A 22,681-nucleotide genomic window follows, 5' to 3' on the forward strand; every position below is an offset into this window, starting at 1 on the left:
TAATCTCAATGAATAATCTCAATAAATAAATAAGTAATTGAAAAATGTAATAGAAAATGGGAGGAATGTGGAAAAACTATGAAAAATAATTTATGTCCCTACTGGGCTTCCATACTTATGAAAGTTGTCAAAAATCCTATAAAATGAATGGATTAGAAAAGTGTAAAAAGAATGAGCTACATCACCCAATATGACTACTATCAACACTCTAGAGTTGAACTGAAAATATCAATGCTAATTCTAGGTTCTAAAAATAACTGACCCAGAAAATAAACAACACCCAAAATAAATAATAAATAGTGGTTCTTGAAAATAAACCTGTTATCTACATATCCCTAGACCAGGCAGGACTTGGAAAGGGAAACTTAATTTACTTTAAATAACCTACATCCTAACCTATCCTATAACTTTATTCTATAAAACCTACATCTAACCTATCATAAAGTGCTCGCTCAGCACGTGCTAAATGAAACCTATAATGCCGTGTACCTTGAGGTTGGCATAAAATCAGAGATAATGAGCCATGAGGCTTATCCCTAACCAAGTGAAGTAAACTGCTCGAACACGGGTTTAAATACCCTAACTAGGTCCAAAATAAAAACCAATGACTATCAAAGATCCTAAAGCTAAGTTAACCAATCAGAACACAGCTATCAAAAGTACTACGGAAAGACTGCCAACATGGATGACACTTCCTGTTTAAAAAGTAAAAACATGTGGAATGTCAACACATGTCCTAACTTATAACAGACACATAATAAAGGGGTTTTACGTAAGTAACAACTGAAAACAAATGATAAATAGAATAATCTGACTGAAATATCAGCAAATACTTGTAAAATATTATTTACGAAACGATGGCTATGAAATAAAAATCTAAATCACTACATATATAAGAAAAACCTGAAATAAAGTCATAATAATTAATAAACATTTAATGACTTTACTTTTTATTACAAAGATAATAAGAAATATGTATATAAAATAAATATATTTACCAAGCACCACTTGTTAATCAGCTCTAATACAATATAACGTCTATCCCCGTAAAGGGTGTAGCGCCGAGTGTGCATGGAAAACATTTAGTCGCGGGAAAGTTAGTAAAAAGTTATTAATAGAAATAGAACTGGTCAAACCGGAAATGGTCAAGTACGTCACACTAGTAAACATAAATACTCACACGTGGACATTCACACATGACAACACAAATGTAAACACACACAACAGAAATAATTATAAAATAAAACATTGAAACTGAAACATTTAATTACTTACACTGGTTACAATTGGAATGACAAAAACATTTAACATTTAAAATTGGATTGAGATTGGCATGTTTTGTATTATTCGCAACGCCATGCTGTCCCAGTCAGACGACCAAACGCGCCTCTAATTTTGAAGAGTTCACTAATGGAAATACAACGTATTTGGGAATAATGATGCAATTCCTGTTATCATAATACATGGATTAGTGAGAGAAAATTACAACATTTTTGTGTCGCCTGCGGAGCGGAGCAACACTTAGGGATCACTTTACCCAGCGTCTGTCTGTCTGTCCATCTGTCACACCTTATATTTCGAGAACTGTAAGAGGTATGGTTTTGATATTTTGCACATATATTACTTGACACTTTGGCTTTTGTAAACTACCATGATTATCAACTTCATGACCATTGACCTTTGACCTACTTTTCAAAATATTTCATAGTGCCAATAAACAACATATTTTTCACATTTAAGAGGTATGTTTATGCTCTTTAGCATGTGCACTGTTTGTTGTAAAACATGATGAAAAATATAGGAGCATTACAATTCACTTGACCTTGACCCTTCTATCCAAAAAAATACTATGGGCATTTTAATTTTATTTTTAGCTCTTCTGAGCCAAAGGCTCAAAGAGCTAATGCTATGGCCATTTGTGCGGCGTGCGGTGTGCGTAAACTTTTTAGAATATGGGCCATAACTCAAAAACCCCTTGGCCAATTATTGTCAAATTTGTCATAGGGTATCCTTGGCCCAAGGGCTTCCTTTTATACTAAAACTAGGGTTGTGACCCTTAAACAAGGGGAGATAATTAGGAAAATAAAAACAAAAGTACTGGTTGCTAAAAAATCTTCTTCTCAAGAACTACTTGGCAGATTATCACCAAACTTGCACAAAAGGATGAAGATATGTTGTAAATTAAAATTTGCACGGGGATTTACCCTGGGGCAAAGGGCGTGGTCTCAAGGTCACTTCAAAGTTGACCAAAAATTACATTTTATTAAAATGTTGATATTTTGCTTACTATAAGGACTAGGATCATCAAATCTTGTCAGTTGATGCATCTAAGGACTTCAAATCATGTTGACTCAAAAGTAGGTCACGATGACCTACTTTTCAAATTTTGCGGCCATTCTTTTTCAAAATGATTTAGAGGCATATTTTGAACAATTCAAGGCCTATGATCATCAAACTTTGTCAGTTAATGTATCTTGGGTCCTTGAAGTACGTCAACTTAAAAGTAGGTCACCTTGACCTACTTTTTAAATTTTATTGCTAATCTTTTTCAAAACAATTAAGATCATTAATTCGAATACCAAGAGGTTAAGAATCATTAAATCTTGTAAGCTGATGCATCTTGGGGCCATAAAACATATTTATTAAAAAGTAGGTCACAGTGACCTACTTTCTGAACTTTGCAGGCATTCGATTTCAAAGCATTTTAGAGGCATAATTTGGACATTTTAAGGCCTATGATCATAAAACTTTGTCAGTTATGCATTTTGGGTCCTCAAAAAACATCAACTGAAAAGTAGGTCACTGTGACCTACTTTTCAATTTATATGACTATAATTAAATATTTCAGGTACTAATTGGCTTAGAATCATCAAACTTTGTCAGTTGATGCATCTTGGGTCTTTGGAGTAGGTCCACTGAAAAGGAGGTCACCGTGACCTACTTTTGAAAATTTATGGCTTTAATTAAATATTAGGTACTTTATTGGCTTAGAATCATCAAACTTTTACAGTTGATGCATATTGGGTCCTTGGAGTACCACAACTGAAAAGTAGGTCACGGTGACCTACTTTTGAAATTTTATGGCTGTATTTAATATTTTCGAGTACTATTTGGCTTAGAATCATAAAAATTTGTCAGTTGATGCATGTTGTGACCTCGGAGTAGGTTGACTGAAAAGTAGGTCACTGTGACCTACTTTTGAAAATTTATGGCTTTAATTAAATATTTCAGGTACTAATTGGCTTAGAATCATCAAACTTTGTCAGTTGATGCATCTTGGGTCCTCGGAGCACGACAACTGAAAAGTAGGTCACCGTGACCTACTTTTGAAAATTTATGGCTTTAATTAAATATTAGGTACTTTATTGGCTTAGAATCATCAAACTTTTACAGTTGATGCATATTGGGTCCTTGGAGTACCACAACTGAAAAGTAGGTTACGGTGACCTACTTTTGAAATTTTATGGCTGTATTTAATATTTTCGAGTACTATTTGGCTTAGAATCATAAAAATTTGTCAGTTGATGCATGTTGTGACCTCGGAGTAGGTTGACTGAAAAGTAGGTCACTGTGACCTACTTTTGAAAATTTATGGCTTTAATTAAATATTTTGGGTACTAATTGGCTTAGAATTATCAAACTTTGTCAGTTGATGCATCTTGGGTCCTCGGAGTACAAAAACTGAAAAGTAGGTCACCGTGACCTACTTTTGAAAATTTATGGCTTTAATTAAATATTTCAGGTACTAATTGGCACCAAACTTTGTCATTTGATGCATCTAGGGTTTTTGGAGTACAACAATGGAAAAGTAGGTCACTTTGACCTACTTATAAATTTTTATGGTTATAATTTTAAAAAAATTTTAGGTATTAATTGGCTTAGAATCATCAAACTTAGTTGATGGGTCCTCAGAGAATGACAAGTGAAAAGTAGGTCACCATGACCAACTCTCAGGTACTAATTGGCTTTGAATCATCTTGGGTTCTCAGAGTGTGAATTGGAATTTCAAGGGTATATCTAAATATACAGGATTTTTTGAGGCTTCAAATAGAAGTGATAGGTTGTACAGTTTATCAGAAGAGCGATTCAAGGCCCTTGGGCCTCTTGTTGTCTTTTGAATTTCGAGAGACAGGGTTTTGATAATTAGCATTTATACATATTTAAGAGCTCATGATACTGTGCTTTGAAACTTTATGATATTCAGTTATCACACAAACTTATTTTTAAATACAGTGTATTATGAAAATGCATTGGGATTAGTATTCCACAATGGATTGTGTATATTGACAATTGCAGTAAAGACAGACTGAAATCTCTTTTGTATCAGTGTTGGAAACATGTATTAATAAAATAATAAATAATTATTTCTAATAATTTCACAATTTAATTATTCATTTGAGGGTTGTGGAACCATATTTCTCTTTGATTGTCAGATTCTATTGCAGTCTTACACTGTCCATTGATGTTTTTTTTCTTTCCAGGCCAATGCATGAACCATAATGCTAGTAGCAAATAAATACATGTAGCTGACTGCTCTTACATTTATTTACATCTTTAATGAAGCTACAAAGCAGGTGACACACACACTAGTTAATAGATATGCAGTCACCAAAGGTCAAAGTGATATTTGATAAATTGTCAACTAAAACTGAACAGTTTTGATTTTTCAGAAATTCACAGGGCCGAAAAAGGCCCGAAGTGAACCTTGCTCTTTTCTGAGTTATTTAATTCACAATTCCTTTTCAAAACAGACAGTATAGGTAATCTCTTGTATACGGTGTACATGCATGTTAAAATTCCATCAGTAGTATCAAGGTTTTCCCTCCTAGACACCTGATCCCACATCTGGAATTCCTGAGGTCCATGTTTTATGCCCCGTTCACAGATTTGTATTTTTAGCTCACCTGAGCCGAAGGCTCAAGTGAGCTTTTCTGATCACATTTTGTCTGTAGTCCATCTGTCCGTCTGTCTGTCCGTCTGTCTGTCCGTCCGTCTGTAAACTTTTCACATTTTCAACTTCTTCTCAAGAACCACTGGACCAATTTCAACCAAACTTGCCACAAAGTATCCTTGGGTGAAGGGGATTCAAGTTTGTTCAAATGAAGGGCCATGCCCTCTTTCAAGGGGAGATAATAAAGAATTAGTGAAAAATTAAAGGCATCTTTTAAAAATCTTCTTCTCAAGAACCACAGAGCCAGGGAAGATGAAACTCATGTGGAAGCATCCTCAGGTAGTGTAGATTCAAGTTTGTTCAAATCATGACCCCCGGGGGTAGGGCGGGGCCACAATGGAGGATCAAAGTTTTACATAGAAATATATAGGAAAAATCTTTAAAAATCTTCTCCTCAAGAACAGCAAAGCCCTGATTGGTCATATTTATATGGAAGCATCCTCAGGTAGTGTAGATTCAAGTTTGTTCAAATCATGACCCCTGGGGGTAGGGCAGGGCCACAATGGAGGATCAAAGTTTTACATAGGAATATATAGGAAAAATCTTTAAAAATCTTCTTCTCAAGAACAGCAAAGCCCTGATTGGTCATATTTATATGGAAGCATCCTCATGTAGTGTAGATTCAAGTTTGTTCAAATCATGACCCCCTGGGGTAGGGCGGGGCCACAATGGAGGATCAAAGTTTTATATAGAAATATATAGGAAAAATCTTCTTCTCAAGAACAGCAAAGCCCTGATTGGTCATATTTATATGGAAGCATCCTCAGGTAGTGTTAATTCAAGTTTGTTCAAATCATGACTCCTGGGGGTAGGGCAGGGCCACAATGGAGGATCAAAGTTTTACATAGGAATATATAGGAAAAATCTTTAAAAATCTTCTTCTCAAGAACAGCAAAGCCCTGATTGGTCATATTTATCTGGAAGCATCCTCATGTAGTGTAGATTTAAATTTTTTAAAATCATGACCCCCTGGGGGTAGGGCGGGGCCACAATGGAGGATCAAAGTTTTATATAGAAATATATAGGAAAAATCTTTAAAAATCTTCTTCTCAAGAACAGCAAAGCCCTGATTGGTCATATTTATATGGAAGCATCATCAGGTAGTGTACATTCAAGTTTGTTCAAATCATGACCCCTGGGGGAAGGGTGGGGCCACAATGGAGGATCAAAGTTTTACATAGGAATATATAGGAAAAGCCTTTAAAAATCTTCTTCTCAAGAACAGCAAAGCCCTGATTGGTCATATTTATATGGAAGCATCCTCATGTAGTGTAGATTCAAATTTATTCAAATCAAGACCCCCAGGGGTAGGGAGGGGCCACAATGGAGGATCAAAGTTTTATATAGAAATATATAGGAAATATTTTAAAAATCTTCTTCTCAAGAACAGCAAAGCCCTGATTGATCATATTTATGTGGAAGTATCCTCAGGTAGTGTTAATTCAAGTTTGTTCAAATCATGACCCCCTGGGGTAGGGTGGGGCCACAATGGGGGATAGAAAATTTTACATAGGAACATATAGGAAAATATCTTCTTCTCAAGAACTGAAAATCATGTTTAGTCATTTTGATATGGAAGCATCATCAGATAGTGTAAATTCAATTTTGTTCAAATGATGACCCCCTGGGGTAGGGTGGTCCCCAATGGGGGATTAAAAATTTTTACATAAGAACATATAGAAAAAATATTTCTTCTGAAGAACTGTAAAGCTATGTTTAGTCATATTGATATGGAAGCATCCTCAGGTAGTGTAGATTCAAGTTTGTTAAAATGATGACCTCTGGGATAGGGAGGAGCCACAGTGGTAGATCAAATTTTTACAAAGGAATATATGGGAAAACTTTCAAGTTCTTCTCAAGTACAACAAAGCCATTACAAAGCCATTTGTTATACTGACATGTAAGCATCATCAGGTAGTTTAAAATTCAAGCTCAAGCCCCCCCCCCCAATAATCTTTTCAATACTGAACTGATTTGTGCTTTTGTCTAGCCAATGTGCTCAGGTGAGCGATGTGGCCCATGGGCCTCTTGTTTTTTTGTTATTTTTTAAAGGTCACTCTTTGTTGTCTTCATCTATTTCATTTTGCAGTGTTGATAGAACCGCAAAATTCCACAAGTAGCAGACTACTCCAAATTTTTTTTTATTTTTTCAGATGCTGTTTACATTTTTGGAGATTGATATGCAGCATTTTGACAAACTGGTGTGTAATGAAGACTTAACATCAGAGAAAGCTTATATCTTCTATACTAAACCATACAACATAATGATTGCAGAGGACAGAGCTGTCCTGCTCGATTTATTACTGAGGCTGTCTGTCTTTCAAAGAAGGGATCAGTAATTCAAAGCTTACCCAATGTTCATTGCTCAGCCTTGGACAAGGGTTGTTGTGGACCTGGATTCTGATGCATGTCATGTAATAATTCAGGAGAAAGTAATTCTTAAACATATATATATTGACATAAGACTAATACCAAATAAAAAAATATGTGTGGTTCCGGTTACCCAACCGTCCCTATTTTATACCCCCGACCCTAAACTTTTTTTCAGCAATTTTCATATTTTTTCCGGAATTTTCCCAGATTTCTATCAATGGCTCTGGTTTAAGCTTTAGTTTCAGCAATGACGGCCTCCTTGCAAAACATAGTGCAAGTGTTTAATAGTGTTGAATCCAAAGCAAGCTAGCATGTAGGTGTCCCCTACCAATATTGACTAGTATATTATCACACCACATCTAAATGCCACTTGCAAAGGAGTGATAAGTATTATTTAGAAAAAATAAGAAAATCATTTTGTTTTAAAAAAAAGATCCTACCTACCTACCCTAATTTTTTTGGAGGTAAAACTGGAACCACACATAATTCTTTGTTTGGCCTAAGGGTTATTTTCAAAATGCCAAGCATATGGAACGGTAAAAATAATGGCCACCATGATTATGAATACAACCAGATTCAGTGTCCAATTCCATTCTATGTGACTTTTGCAATCCATGAAGTGTAGTGACTAGCACTGGTCTATCAGTGATAAAATCATGATTTTCTTTGTTTCCAATTGCATTTTTTTTGGTCAAATTTCTTACAATCACGTCAGAGATGTCACATGATAAAAAGATGGACTTGTAATTATTAGATTATCGATAAGAATAGGTTAAGGTCCAGATACTTGAAACCTTTTGCTTACATTAATAATTTAGTGTATTTGTCCAGTTGGAGAGGTGACTACATAAAAATTTTGCTCTTCCAGTTCTTCTACAAATAACTAATGGAGGACTTGAAAAGTGAAACCTAGTTGTTCTCATATCCTAGTCAATACTAATCTTAAAATTAAAAGTTACAGAAAATGACAGTAGCAACAAATATTTATAGGTTTAACATCAAACATTTATTTGCTTTCGATTGCCTGTATATTCTAGTGTTTCATCTTTCTTACATGTACCTGATACCAAAAACTCAAACTTCGACCTATCAATCATTCAACTCAAATTTCGACCGAACAATCATTCAACTCAAATTTCGACCGATCAATCATTCAACTCGAACTTCGACCGATCAATCGTCATTCAACTCAAACTTCGACCGATCAATCATTCGAAGCTGAGGCATTGAGCGTCGTCAAAAAACGTATACTGAAAAAAAAATATCTAAGAGGAATATATCGGATATATTTGTCTAAATATTAATATACAGCTGTCTAAAGAAGAGCTTGGGTGTCTTTGATTCAGTTGGAATATTGCTTGGTTGACGTTGTACATCCTGTGATAAATGACTGGCATTTTAGTGCACCACGTGTTTGATACTGGATTCATTAAGAATTTCTTCTTTGTCAATTTAATTCTGAGCATTTCAGACGAGTTTTACAGTTTGAAAATTTATTCTTTAACTAATGTTAGATAGTCATGCAAGAGACTAATTTGTGGTTTCACAGACCCACTATACAATATACAAAACTCATTGTTTGGAGGGAAAAGTTTACTAACATTCACAATTTTTCTTCAAAATGTTTTGAAGTTCATCCAGAGATGCCATTCAACAAATTAAATAACAAGACACTTTTTTTTTTTTAAAAATATGAAATATGTCGAATTTCATTAGGAGTAGTGAATCAAGAAATGTTATTATTATTATTGAATAATTCCTTTCTTTGCTCTCTGATTGGCTGAGATCAGGCGTTGTAAAAAAAAAATACAACATTATATCCACCTGTTTGTAGCCTTCCAGGTGAAAATAAGGATTTGTTTTTTCTACATTGGACTAAAAATAGATTGAGAACTTCCAAATTGATACAGATAGTTCTGAAAAGTTATTTCACTTGCACCCTCTCAGTTGAACATAATATTCAGGCACAAAGGATCGGAAGGGGGGGGGGGGTTACCCCATCCCCAAACTTTTTCTGTATGTAAATTTTTATTATTTATTATGAAAATGTTCATTGAAAGGCTGGTCCTCCACTTTCTGATACAGTACTGTCAGATGCCTTGTTCGTAAATGGATCCTCCCCCACTTTTCCAAAATAAATTTGGGGTTTGAAGCATTCTCCTCTTTCGGGAAGTTGCAAATTTTTTTCCTTATAATGCCCCCCCCCCCTTCAAAATCGATCCAACATGCCTGACGATTTTTTTTCTACATGGAACCTAAAATAGATAAAGAAGTTCCAAGTTAATACAAGTGGTTTATTTTAACCCCGCTTTTTAATTGCATTTAGCTATGACTTCAGCAATTGTTACAAGATGGGATGGATTGCTTAACGAGTTTTTGTCATTTAATCACGGAATCGTAAAAACAAATATTGATATTTTTTTAGTCATTAAGCCTAGCCATCTTCGAAGTACATGTTTACCTCGTCCTTCGGTCTCGGTGAATATTGTACTCCTTAGGTGGCTAAGCCAGCGTATTTACCTCAAAACAGCAATAATTGTATAATATTTAACTCTTTTATCAATCATAGCATGGCAGTTTTTTTAAAAATAAAAAAAAATAGAATGACGATTCTCATTAATTGATGTGTCCCCAGTCCAGTCTTTTTACAGCTGCCTCTCCTGAAAACATCAGATAATAATATAGAGAGGGCTACATTATTGCAGCTACTGCTGTTACAGAATGGAAAGTGAATGCTGTTAGCTGCAGATCTGTAGCTCGCTGGTCTGAAAAAAATTGAGATGGACTACCAGAGAGCTACAGTGCCAGCCATTGAAAAAACTATATTTATTGCGCACAAAAAGTTGCGCTCGTTACTAGATTGTAATTATACCCCCCGCAAACGAAGTTTAGGGGGGATATATTGGAATCAGCTTGTCCATCTGTCTGTCCGTCTGTCTGTCTGTCCGTCTGTCTGTAGACGAGATTTTGTCCAGACCATTTCTTGGAAACTGTTGCAAGGATTTGTCTGAAAATTTGTATACTTATTCTTCGCCATATGAAGGTGTGCACCTGGTATTTTAATCATGATTGGATAATTTTTTTGTATTTTACAGGTGTTTTTTTTTTCATTTTTATTATGTGGTTTTGTCCGGATGTGTTCCCAGAGACTATTGCATAGATTTGTACGAAAATTTGTACACTTATTATTTACCATATGAAGATGTCCTCCTGGTATTTTCAACATTATTTGATAATTTTTGCTGCATTTTACAGGGTTTTTTTTTTCTTCTCATTTTTATTGACTTGGCCATTTCGGGTTCATGTCCAAGGTTTGAGAATCTAGAACATCTGTACAAATATGTGAACTACAGCTTAAAACTACTCATTAGAACTAAAAAAAAAAATCACAAAGTATTAAAAACAGTTTTTACATTACACAGCAGATAGTGTAAATCCATTTGTCCCTTTGGAGTAATGAGTGGAGATGCATCCAGTTAAAGATTAATTAATGAGTTCAGTGTGGGAAGCTGTTAGGGCATCTCTGATCAAGCAAGTCTTATCTATATCTCCTGGGAACTGGGCAGAAAGAAATAAAGATCTCTGTTGTCTAAGTCTCTTAATTGTAATTTATGTCTGTCAAAATACATAGTTACTGGAACCAGCCTTTTATTTTTTAAAATGAGTTTGATATAAAGGTATTAAGATCAATTTGATTTTGTATAATTAATTATGATTTTTTTTTTCAACAATCAATTTGCAGAGTGTCATGTCTCACAAAGATGACAGATAGTTGCAAACTGTTTTTTCAATGTAATTAAAACACTGTAATTACTAGCATTGATGTTTTATTAGGCTGCACATTAGTTTCATTCATTAAAAAAAAATATGAGTAATTAAATTTTCACTCTAAATGTTTAAGCAAATTGTGAACACCTCTCACATCTAGAAAACATTAGTGATTTGGTACCTTCTCTGAAAAACCCAGCGGGGGGTATTTGTCCCTTTTGGACAGTTCTAGTTTCTCCAAATTCTTACCTCAATTACAAAAAAAGGCTAGATTTCATAAAGATCATTGCTCCTCTATCAAATTCTCTCGTAGTTGACATCTACACGAAGCGCGTTCACGGTTGGACCGAATTATCTTGCAAACCAAAATGGCAGTATAAATAGGGGAAATTTTCGTTGGCCTCAATTTCAGGGCCAGGAGTGCTATTAACAACACTTATTAGGAATGTTTTGTTGTGGAAACGGTAAAATATGTTGGAAACACACGGTAAGTAATATTTTGAGCTGGCAGTTTTAAAAACATGTGGAAATAAATCGAGAAACAGCGCACTTTTTTGTGCGCAATAAATATACATTTTTTTTCAATGGGTGGCACTGTAGCTCTCCGGTCTGTCACTATTTTTTTCGGAGCTACAGTTCTGCAGCTAGGGATGTCACTGAAAGCTTTCCAACATGCATCGTCGGAAACCCTCGGCTGATTACGCCTCGATCCTCTCTCCATCATGGAGGAATCCTGAGCGAAGCGTAATCAGCCGTGGGTTTCCGACGATGTCCAATATTAGAATTATTATTATTATTATATACATGTATAACGGTAAGCAGGGTTACGGTAAATATGATGTTACTCTCCTAGATTGATACGTAGTGCATATAGAACAAGTAGCTCACATGGCTCACCTCAGAGTAGAAAATAAACATTTTTGAGTTAATTCAATTTTTCAAAAAGATTCATATGATTGAATCATATTAGCCTGACATTCAAAATCTTGCTCATCAAAGTAGAACTAAAGACCTAATTTCAGGTGAAGCACAACCATCTCTAATGATGTGATGCATTTATGTAGGAAGCCTCGATTTGGTTTTTGAAAGTGACACAATAAAAACGTCTTTTTTGACGTTATTACACCTATATTGGCGTTATAAAGCCTTTTCACTTCGCGTTATAACGCCTTTTTTCTTTTTTTTCATCCATAGATTGATCCTAATAGGCTTTCGTAAATTTCAGAGATTACTTAAAAGAAAAAAAGTACCTGATCAATTTTACATGTTTAAATTTACATAAGTTTAGTATAGGGAAAGATTTACCCATATCCATGAGTATTTTAAAATCTGGTGATATTTTAAAACCAGATTACAAGTCAATGGATAGCATTTTCTAACCCCCTCTCCCCTTTATAAAAGTGTTGTAATTGAAAGCAATTGACTATTTGACACTGATATTAAAATTTTTAATAAGTAATGAACTCTTCTTTGCATTCAAAAAAGTTTTACTGTCCAAATTGCCATTAATGTTGAATTATATGTGTGTAAAATATAGGTGGAAATCGAGAGTTAACTAGCGTGCACAGTTCTTTGAAGCCTTCCAACGGCTATTGAGACGTCCAAATAAAAAGTGAACGAACGACGATCAGGGTCGATGTCAAAAAACAATGAAGAAAGTGATTACAGTGCCTAACATTTAAGGATACCAATGCTAAAGACTAACCCCCCACCCCCCGGTTTGTATAGGCCATTACAGCTTTTACATGTAGGGTTATGGGAAATCTTAGTATAATTGAGTTTCAAGTTCTGCACAGTTGTGGAAAGAAGGTTTTGAGTTCTCATTTTCGTGTCATTTAAAGGATACTAGAGAGTAGAGAACATGGTCACGAGATTTGACACAACGAGGATATCATTTGCAAAAAAAGCAATATTTATTATTTTTGACATCTATCAATGTTTCACAGTGATATTGCTTTTTTTATATGTAGTCATCTTCATAATTAAAACCCACTCAATAATTGTATGACCCTCTCCTTTGAACTTTGGGGGATATAAATATAAGGACATTACTTACAAGAATATTAATGTAACATTTGAGAGAGAGAGAGCATATTCGAAACAATTTCAGCACCTGACGAACAAGAAACTTAGCACATTTTAAGCTCGGATTCGATGATTCGAGGGAAAATAAAAAAATTCTAGACTTTGAGTGACCTCTGCAGAGAAAGCTACCAAGAAATTTAAAGCTGATTTCGTGGAGTCGAACAAAACACCATTTGCTCAAGGTAAGTGGATATATTGTCATATTGTAATTTTTAGCTCACCTGAGCCGAAGGCTCAAGTGAGCTTTTCTGATCAAAATTTTTCCGTTGTCTGTCGTCGTCGGCGTTGTCGTCGTTGGCGTCGTCGTCGTTGTAAACTTTTCACATTTTCATCTTCTCCAGAACTACTGGGCCAATTTCAATCAAACTTGGCATTAAGTATCCTTAGGTGAAGGGGATTCAAGTTTTTCAAATGAAGGGCCATGCCCTCCTCCAAGGGGAGATAATTACGAAATAGCAAAAAATTAATGGTGTTATTGAAAAATCTTCTTCTCAAGAACCAATGGGCCAGGAAAGATGAAACTCATATGGAATTATTGTCAGGTGATGTAGATTTAAGTTTGTTCAAATCATGACCCCCAGGGGTAGGGTGGGGCCACAATGAGCGATCAAAGTTTTACATAAGAATATGTAGGAAAAATCTTCTCAAGAACAGCAAAGCCACTGTTTGTCATATTTATATGGAAGCATCCTCAGATAGTGTAGATTCAAGTTTGTTCAAATCATGACATCCAGGGGTAGGGTGGGGCCGCAATGAAAGTTTAAACTTGTAGAGAAAAAAGTCACAGTCAAAAAATTATGTAAGCATCCTTAGTTAGTGTAGATTTAATTTTGTTCAGATCATACCCCCCCCCCACTCCCTTTTAGGGGTATGTTGGGACCACTTATGCATTTAAGCTTTTCAATACCAAACTGATTTTTCCTTTCTTCCTCGCCACAGTGCTCAGGTGAGCGATGTCGCCCCTTGGCCTCTTGTTGTATTTACTATCAACCGGTAAAATCAAAAATTACAATATGACAATGTTATATTAATACGGAAGCCCGTTGAGGCCAGTTCAGAGAAAGAAATATTTTTTTATTGCGTTTAAACGCAATAAGTATTGCGTTTAAACGCAAAACATTGCGTTTAATCGCAATAATCATTACGTTTAAACGCAAAAGATTGCAATTAATCGCAATGTATATTGCGTTTAAACGCAAAACACTTTGCGTTTAAACGCAAAAGATTGCGATTAAACGCAATCTTTTGCGTTTAAACGCAATACTTTTGCGATTAAACGCAATACTTTTTGCTTTTAAACGCAATATTTTTGCGTTTAAACGCAATACTTTTTGCGATTTAACGCAATACTTTTGCGATTAAACGCAATAGTATTGCGATTAAACGCAATAATTTTTGAGTTTATACGCAATAGTATTGCGTTTAAACGCAATAATCTTTGCGATTAACCGCAATAATTTTTGCGATTAAACGCCAGGTTTTGCGTTTAAACGCAATGTTTTTGCGTTTAAACGCAATAATCTTTGTGTTTAAAGGCAATAATCTTTTGTGTAACACAAAAGGCAGTCATTTGTATCAAACCTTGCAGAGTACAATGAACCAACGCATACAAGTTTATATCTTTTATTTCTTTCTCTTTTCACTTATTAGGATATTGTGTATTGTCTAGCTTTATTGAATCAGATTTCTCCGAGCAAACGTTCTCTGAAAGGATAAATCACTAATAAGAATTTATAGAGGAGAAAAATGTCGGGTTGTAATAACAAAAGCAACCTCAGAACGAGACATGTCTTAAGCTTATTATTCTCTACATTCTTAATGAAGTTTTGGTCAGTTGCTCTGTTAAAAAAACTGTCCCCTACGTCGCGGTCACAAGTTTAACCCATGTATAAAGGGATTTTAGGAAAGGACTGATGAAATGTTGGAATTACGTACAACATGATGAAGTATTTAGACTTAAATGTACATTCAAAACCCTTCCTATGGTTGAGTACAGTAAACACAAGAACACATGTGATGAATTTATATGAGATCAAAATCAAATGAAAACAGATTGATCGATGTGTACTACATGTACTACCAAATTGACAAGTGCTATTAATACCACTGAAACATTCTCTATAAGTTGTGATATACGTAAGCAATTGATCAGAGACTTCATTAAGAGTGTTGGGTTCTAATACATATAAGACATTCAGGTTGTTAGGATACCATTGTTTTACCACAATTTTCAAAAATTAAGTTGTGCAAAAAGACACAGAACAAATCGGATCTTCTTAAAGTTGAAGTGTCGGACCCTAGTACATGTACATGTAATTATAAGCTTTGACTAATTCATGTTTGATTTTGAAACTACAGTGTCATTGTGTTTAAATGCAAAACAAATCCTTAAAATGTAGGATTATTGCGTTTAAACGCAAAGATTATTGCGTTTAATTGCAAAAATTATTGCATTAAATCGCAATACTATTGCGTGTAATCGCAAAAGTATTGCATTTAATCGCAAAAATTATTGCGTTTAAACGCAAAAATTATTGCGTTTAAACGCAAAAAGTATTGCGTTTAATCGCAAAGGTATTGCGTTTAAACGCAAAAGATTGCGTTTAATCGCAATCTTTTGCGTTTAAACGCAATATACATTGCGATTAATCGCAATGCTTATTGCGATTAATCGCAATGATTATTGCGATTAAACGCAATGTTTTGCGTTTAATCGCAATAATTATTGCGTTTAAACGCATTAAAAAATATTTCTTTCTCTGAACTGGCCTCAACGGGCTTCCGTATATTAAAGGTTAACAGTGGTTAAAAAATTAGAAGACATATAAATGAACAACATAAAAATTTCTTTGCAAAAACTTTTCAAAATCTTTAGTGACATTTTAAGACGCATAGATGATCAAGTTATGATATAATTAAAGTAAATGTCTCAAACTCTTTTTGACCTTGATTGACGTAAATCCATAAATACGGGGCTATATGTCACTTAACACCTATCCTCTCTTCACAACATCTCTGTCGGGATCATTCAGTTTATTAAAAATAAATTTTATAATTATCTATATATCCAAACAACATTTAATAGCATTTCTTCATGCGAAAATAAACAATGCAGCAAATGCATTAAAAATTTAAGTGTTACTCACTTTACCTCGATTGAACCAAAACTCTACCATTACATTAAAGAAAAGAAAGTGTTTAGCACCTATATATATCATTTACTTTATCCAATATACAAAAAACAAATTAAAGGTGTTGATAAAAAGGCAATATCAGTACCTGTCACTAAAGCTTGGATGATTTTCCCTCCATTGTGTAATTACTCTGTAACTCTCGGCCTCAATAAAAGCTCACTACACTTGCAACACAATTGTGAGATATATGAAAATTCAGATACAATGGAAATTAAAACATCTTACAAGAGATGAATACACATTCAGTTAATTAAAGTCAAGAGACATACATCTCATAGACAATATTTAAATCAAACATTTTAGTACATATGATAATGAGATTAACATCCAACATGTACAATATATAATATAATGATATTTCAGTAATTTATAAATTAGTTGAAGACACTGTTCTTGTTGCACATTCATACACATATATTTACATTTCCAATGTCTTTGTCCGAGATAAAATTACAAATTGTAAAAATACTTTATTTCTACATAAATCTACTGGTTCATCGATAGGCGCGGTAAAAAAAAAATACGTGCGGGGCGGGACAAATAGAGACAGAAGCGGGGCTATTAGCACGGGAATTTGCAGAATCAGGAGCATGTAAATATAAGGAATAACTGTCTTATTTTTTGGATTCATGACGATGATCAATCGATTGGCTTGCGTGATAATTTTATGCATAAACGCCTTCGGCGTTTATGCAAATTATCACGCAAGCCACTCGATTGATCACATTATGAATCCAAAAAATAAGACAGTTTTTCCTTAATTAAAGAATACATCGAATGTATACCCAGTCTGAGGCCTGTTCAACAGAGCGAACGTTCGCGAGCGCTTGCGAACATTTCTGTTGGAAAGATAAGGAATTTTGGCGAGCGCTCGCGAACGTTCGCTCTGTTGAACAGGCCTCAGGTATGTTTTGCACACACACAAAAAAAACAACAACAACAAACAAACAAAGATCCGAGTTTCAAACTCAATGTCTACTTGAAAAATACTTTCTCAGAGTTCGCAAGCATCCCTTTCTATTACAAAGGACACCACACATGGCACATTCAAAAATTTTCCTTGCACAACAGGAGTCCACCGTGTTAATTTCAAAATATCCCTCAGCCTTTATTTCTGCAGCAAGGTTTTCCCCTTCAGATGTGGAAACAATACAAGTACATTTTTTAACATACTCATCGTATTTGAGATCTTTGTGAGTGGCCACTAAGAATATGGGGACCTTTTTCCCGACATTCCTTTCTAATTCCGGTATCCACAGAGTACGAATTCGCTCGAATGACAGTCTGTCTATTGCACTGAAACACAGGATAAAGACATCGCTCTTTTTGTAGGATAACACCCGTAATCTTGAGTATTCTTGCTTTAAAGACAAAGATTAAATGGTACAAAGGGTATAACTCAAAATACAAACACGAGAGAGAGAGAGAGAGAGATTAGACGTTCTTATAGGTACTTAGCTTATCAGAAAGAGTAGCCCAGAAAAAGGCTGTTTTATTAATAGATCAAAATATAATTGCCATAAAACATCCTTAATTGATCGGCGTTCAATCCATGTATATTACAGAAATACACACCTGCCCAGCAGTGTCCACAAACTTCACTTTTAATTGTTTTTCTCCCACTTTCATTATTCCTGAAAAATGAAATGTGCATATACTTACAACATGACCAGAAACTTTAAACGAAGCAGAGATAAAACTGAAACAAATTCCGGAAAAAGGAAAATCTAAGATACAGTACAAGAAAACATTCAAAACTCTATCATTGTCTGTCTATTGACAGAGACTTTACCTTTGAGAGTTGAAAACACGGTCGGGGCATACATATCTATGATATTTTGACCAAGGAAAGAAGCCAACAGGCGCGATTTTCCCACCATTGCGTCTCCGACCAAGCTACAAGTTATGCGACTTCTCATCTTGCTAAACTTATCATTCAATCCAGACTTTAACATTTCTTCATAAATATTGCAATATATAATCCTGTTATGCACATGTTTGGTATTTGACTTTATTTGCACTTTATTGGTATTGTCACTAGTTTCGTGGTATGATACATGTAGTTCAATTAACACGTTTTACATAATGATGATAATTAACTCTCGGTTAAAGTTTGTAATAATGTTATATATACAAGGAGTTTCTTTTGTAAAATCTGATCGGCTGTACTGTCTCCAAATATATATATATATATATATATATATATATATATATATATATATATATATATATATATATATATATATATATATATATATATATATATATATATATAATTCCCCTGTGTTCCCCAGCAAATCATCCGGATTAATGAAGCGTCCAGATTTATGAAACATTTGTTAAAACTGGTTGGTTGTCTGTTTAACGTCCCTTCAAGATTTTTTTCACTCATATTAAGACGCCACCATTTGCCGGTGGAGGGCTGCAAATTAAAACCTGTACTCGGCACTTACGGCCTTTGAGTGCCAGCACCTACTGCGACACGGGACCTCGGTTTACGCGACACACAGTGGATTCGAACCCGCTACGTAAGGATCAACTCCTTACTCCACGACTCCAGAGCAAACGATCTAACCACTGCGCCACGCGGGCGACTTTATAATTGGTAGATATAATTGTAAATTCTGTTCCCCAGAATTTTTTTGATAGAATTCAATCCAGAGCACAAATGTGAAATGTTAAAATACTAGTGTTATATCACCATGTAATATTTTACTAACTATAGCAATGAAATCTTTGAATGAACATTTTGTATCTTTATGTATGTTTTTTTTAATTTCGTGTACACAATTTTATAGAAATCAGGTCAAAATTTTAGAATTTTAAGCGAAAAAAAGTTTTTCAATTTTAGTAACCATTTGCAACACTGACCATGAAAATAAAACTTTGTCATTCAGAAATAATTATTCGATGTAGCTACTTGTTTGTATATTGTAAAATAAGTAAAAAGAAAATTGAAGGAAAAGAATCTATAATTTTTTTCTTTTCTTTCCTTTTTACAGGAATGAGAGTTAATTCATCAAGAACGCTTATGATGAACTGGGGTGGGATACATTATCTGTCAGAATGAAAGTGCATTAATTAATATTATTTTACAATATAGTATGAGATAGCACCACAATATCTCCAAGATCTCCTAAGACCTTGGATTCCACCCCATACCCCATATTCATTAAGAAATAATGGTGATCTTACTTTTCTTATCCCTCAAGCTAGAACCACATCATATATGAATAGTTATTTCCCATCTACAATTAAATTATGGAATAATTTACCATATCATATTAGAAATCTACCAACTATAGTTTCTTTCACTAATGCCATTAAAAGGCTTATTGCAGAACTCCCAATAAGCTTTTTAATCATGGTAATCGTAGTAAAAATATTATTCACTGTCAATTAAAAATAATGCTAGTAGTTTAAATGCTGCTTTACAGAAAGATTTTATAATTAAGTGAAAGTTCCAAATGTGAAATTTGTGAAAACTTCTTTGAGTGTCCATGTTATGTCGAGCAAAGAAATATTCTTTTTAATTTATATCTAGTATAGACCTGCAACATCCTGTATCTATCCCGGCGTGGGTGATGTCGGATTTTCCTATGAAAATGAAGCCGTACACTATTTAGGCATAGTGTGCTTACGCTATATACATCCTTTGAACACTATGCAATAATAGTTGGATATTGATTATATAGAGACAAACTGACAGGAATGTTCTTGTAATTGGATTAATGCTTGTTCTCATTATAAAGAAACCGGGATCATCTCATTCTTTGAAATTAAGTTTTTTTCCCACTCCTTCATGTAACATCTAACAGGCAATTTGTTTAACATATCAAACAAACATATATATTATATACCAGTATATAGAGTTTTCGTTTCACTGCAGCGTCAAAGGTTCTTATTTCAAAATCCATTCTTTGGACAAAATTAAGAGTCAATTCATTCGAAAACAAGGTCGGAAATTTTCCCCGACCTCTAATGTGTGATTTTAAGAACATATTGATGTTCCTGATATGTAGATCCAGTGATGGTAACTGATTAAAGATTTACCTCTGACATTACAATATATATAAACGAAAACTCGTATTATGTGCTTAACATAAAGGCAGATGAATTATTGAATAACTGTGAGCTTGAGAGGAACAACAGTGGCTACAGTGCCAAAGACAAAATGGGGTCTATAAACCTGCAACCGACTCTACAACCCGGGTAATCGTAAATTGAAGACAGACACACTACAGGCTGAAAATATAGAAAAAAAGCATACCTAAATAAGAACAAGCAAGCTGATCTAAAGCTTCAGTTATGCAGATGAAATATGAAGATAACGAACAGTAATCAAGCTCAAAATTCCATTAAAACAATACAAATTTGGAGCAAACACGGACCTCTAAAAACATCAGAAGTGGGATCAGGAGCCATGGAAGAGTAAGCATCCCTGTCGACCGGTCACACCAGTCGTGTGCTCCTTGTAATGATCGGGCACACGGAAAAATCCGTACACGTTTGAAAATAATGGTCTAACAATTTGTATCAAAATCATCTTAATGATAGTTCGTATTTGCTGACAAGGTCATTGTATCGACCGTAAGAATTTGTGAAATGTTGACTCTAAACGAGACTGTTGATATTCTTGTTTCATCAACTTATTTGAAAAGCTTGCCTTTTTTAGAAATTGATCGTAGGTAGAGCATGCCCTTGAGTATCGAATCAACTGGGAGACGTAAACTCTATGTGCAGGTGACAATGGAATATTGCTATATAAATAAGGGGAGTTGACGATAGAAAAGTTGAAATTAACATGTTTAATTTATCATAACGTTTTGTTGTTGATTACCATTAACGTCATTTTTAGCAAAATATCCAAATATAAAACTGATTTGTCAGATTCTGTGGTATCTTTTCGAGTTCAAAGGGATATATCGAATCAAAGAGGGAAAGAAAATGGATACATGTAAATAGATCAAACATCGTCGATTTATCTAAATGTTGAATTGAAGGCCGCAGCAAAAGACTTTTCTTTTTATAGACGTTTTTTAAATAAATTCTGCCTTATATGAATACAAAAATAGGTCTGTTAATAACGGGGCGCAATTAGTACCAGTGGTAATTCCGACAGATTGTTGGAAGACTTGACATCCAAAAACTACATAGATATTGTCAACCAGAAACTCGAGCATCTTTTCTGAATATCAACTTCGGAGTACTTTTGTGTAAAATCAGAATGTTTTTAACAAAATAATTTTAAAAATGACCAATGATAAAGAAAGTAAATTTACGAGTTCCATTATTTATTGGAACAAGCAGCTGTCTATGGCGTCAAAAGCCTTGACTTTAATTTATCGTGGTGCATGATTGTATAAAGCGTTGAAAAGTCGTACGTTTTGATATTGATTTTGTTAAAATTTTTGAGTTTCAAATTTTCCAAAAGTTCCTTGGAGTTTTTAAGTATCCACATCTGATTTACATCACTTCTCGATTGTATTGTTGTACAGTATTCCTGAAATTTCTCCTTCACTGATGCTACTATTTTAGTAAGGAGTAAAGAAAGAGGCTTGGTAGAATATTTACTGGAGCCAGCTAGGTGTATTTGTATGGATGTTTACGCAGTTTAGGAATTAAGTATAGGATGGTAATTCCAATTCAATTTCATTGTTGGAAATTTTAAAAATGACATATGATTTTGAAGAATTTCGTCTTTAAAAAGGAAACTATGAATATAGTTTGGATAACCACCTGTAGAATTAAATCCAGGTTCCTCTAAAATACAAAATAACGAGCCTTACAAAGACAATGTTGTTACCTTATTTATCAGCTGGGACCAGTACATGTGATCGTGTAATCTATCTAATTCTTTTTCACCTCTGAATTATTGAAAACAAAAGGATAGATGGTTTTCATATTGCCTCTCAGCCGTTTAATGCGAAATTTCAACATTCATCTGATATTTCTAATCCATTCTGACAGCCAAGGTCTTCCTTTTTATGTTTGGCCCTTTTAAAATAATTGATTTAAGGTCCTCATTGTTAACTATATCAGTTTATGATCAATTAGCTTATTTTGAGCAATAATTATTATGAGAGGGAAAAAGAAAGGATTCCAGTGGCTATCTTTCAATAACCAACATCTTATATACCTGGAGAGAGGGAGCTACGTATCCGTATTTCCATCTGTCTCATTAATTGAACGCCTCACTTTTTGGCGGAAACTACGTTGCAATCAGAGTGCAAGTGAGAGGGACAGTTCTAATCAAATGAAATAGGCGTATGGAGATAACGAACACTATTCAAGCTCAAAGTCCATTCAA

The 22,681-nt window shown here is 34.4% G+C and overlaps 2 protein-coding genes across 3 annotated transcripts in view; one reads left to right on the forward strand and one right to left on the reverse strand.

Annotated features, from left to right (window-relative positions):
- LOC133191420 (uncharacterized) overlaps positions 1–7,993 on the forward strand; it is a 25,137-nt gene extending 17,144 nt beyond the window's left edge. For both annotated transcript variants that reach the window (XM_061327177.1, XM_061327178.1), the window contains one exon: positions 7,105–7,993. In XM_061327177.1, coding sequence (XP_061183161.1) covers positions 7,105–7,290 — 186 coding nt within the window. In that variant the 3' untranslated portion in view covers positions 7,291–7,993. The remainder of the gene's footprint in view (positions 1–7,104) is intronic.
- Positions 7,994–17,339: 9,346 nt separating this feature from the next.
- LOC133191653 (cell division control protein 42 homolog) lies at positions 17,340–18,290 on the reverse strand. The gene is made up of 3 exons (XM_061327396.1): positions 18,164–18,290; positions 17,947–18,005; positions 17,340–17,732 (listed from the first exon to the last, which is right to left on the reverse strand). Exons 1-3 carry the CDS (start codon positions 18,288–18,290, stop codon positions 17,340–17,342), a joined length of 579 nt encoding a protein of 192 aa, XP_061183380.1.
- Positions 18,291–22,681: the final 4,391 nt, after the last annotated feature.

The sequence above is a fragment of the Saccostrea echinata genome, unplaced genomic scaffold (genome assembly GCF_033153115.1).
Source record: "Saccostrea echinata isolate AGI-Se365-2 ecotype Australia unplaced genomic scaffold, CSIRO_AGI_Sech_v1 ptg000023l, whole genome shotgun sequence".
Classification (NCBI taxonomy): Eukaryota; Metazoa; Mollusca; class Bivalvia; order Ostreida; family Ostreidae; genus Saccostrea; species Saccostrea echinata.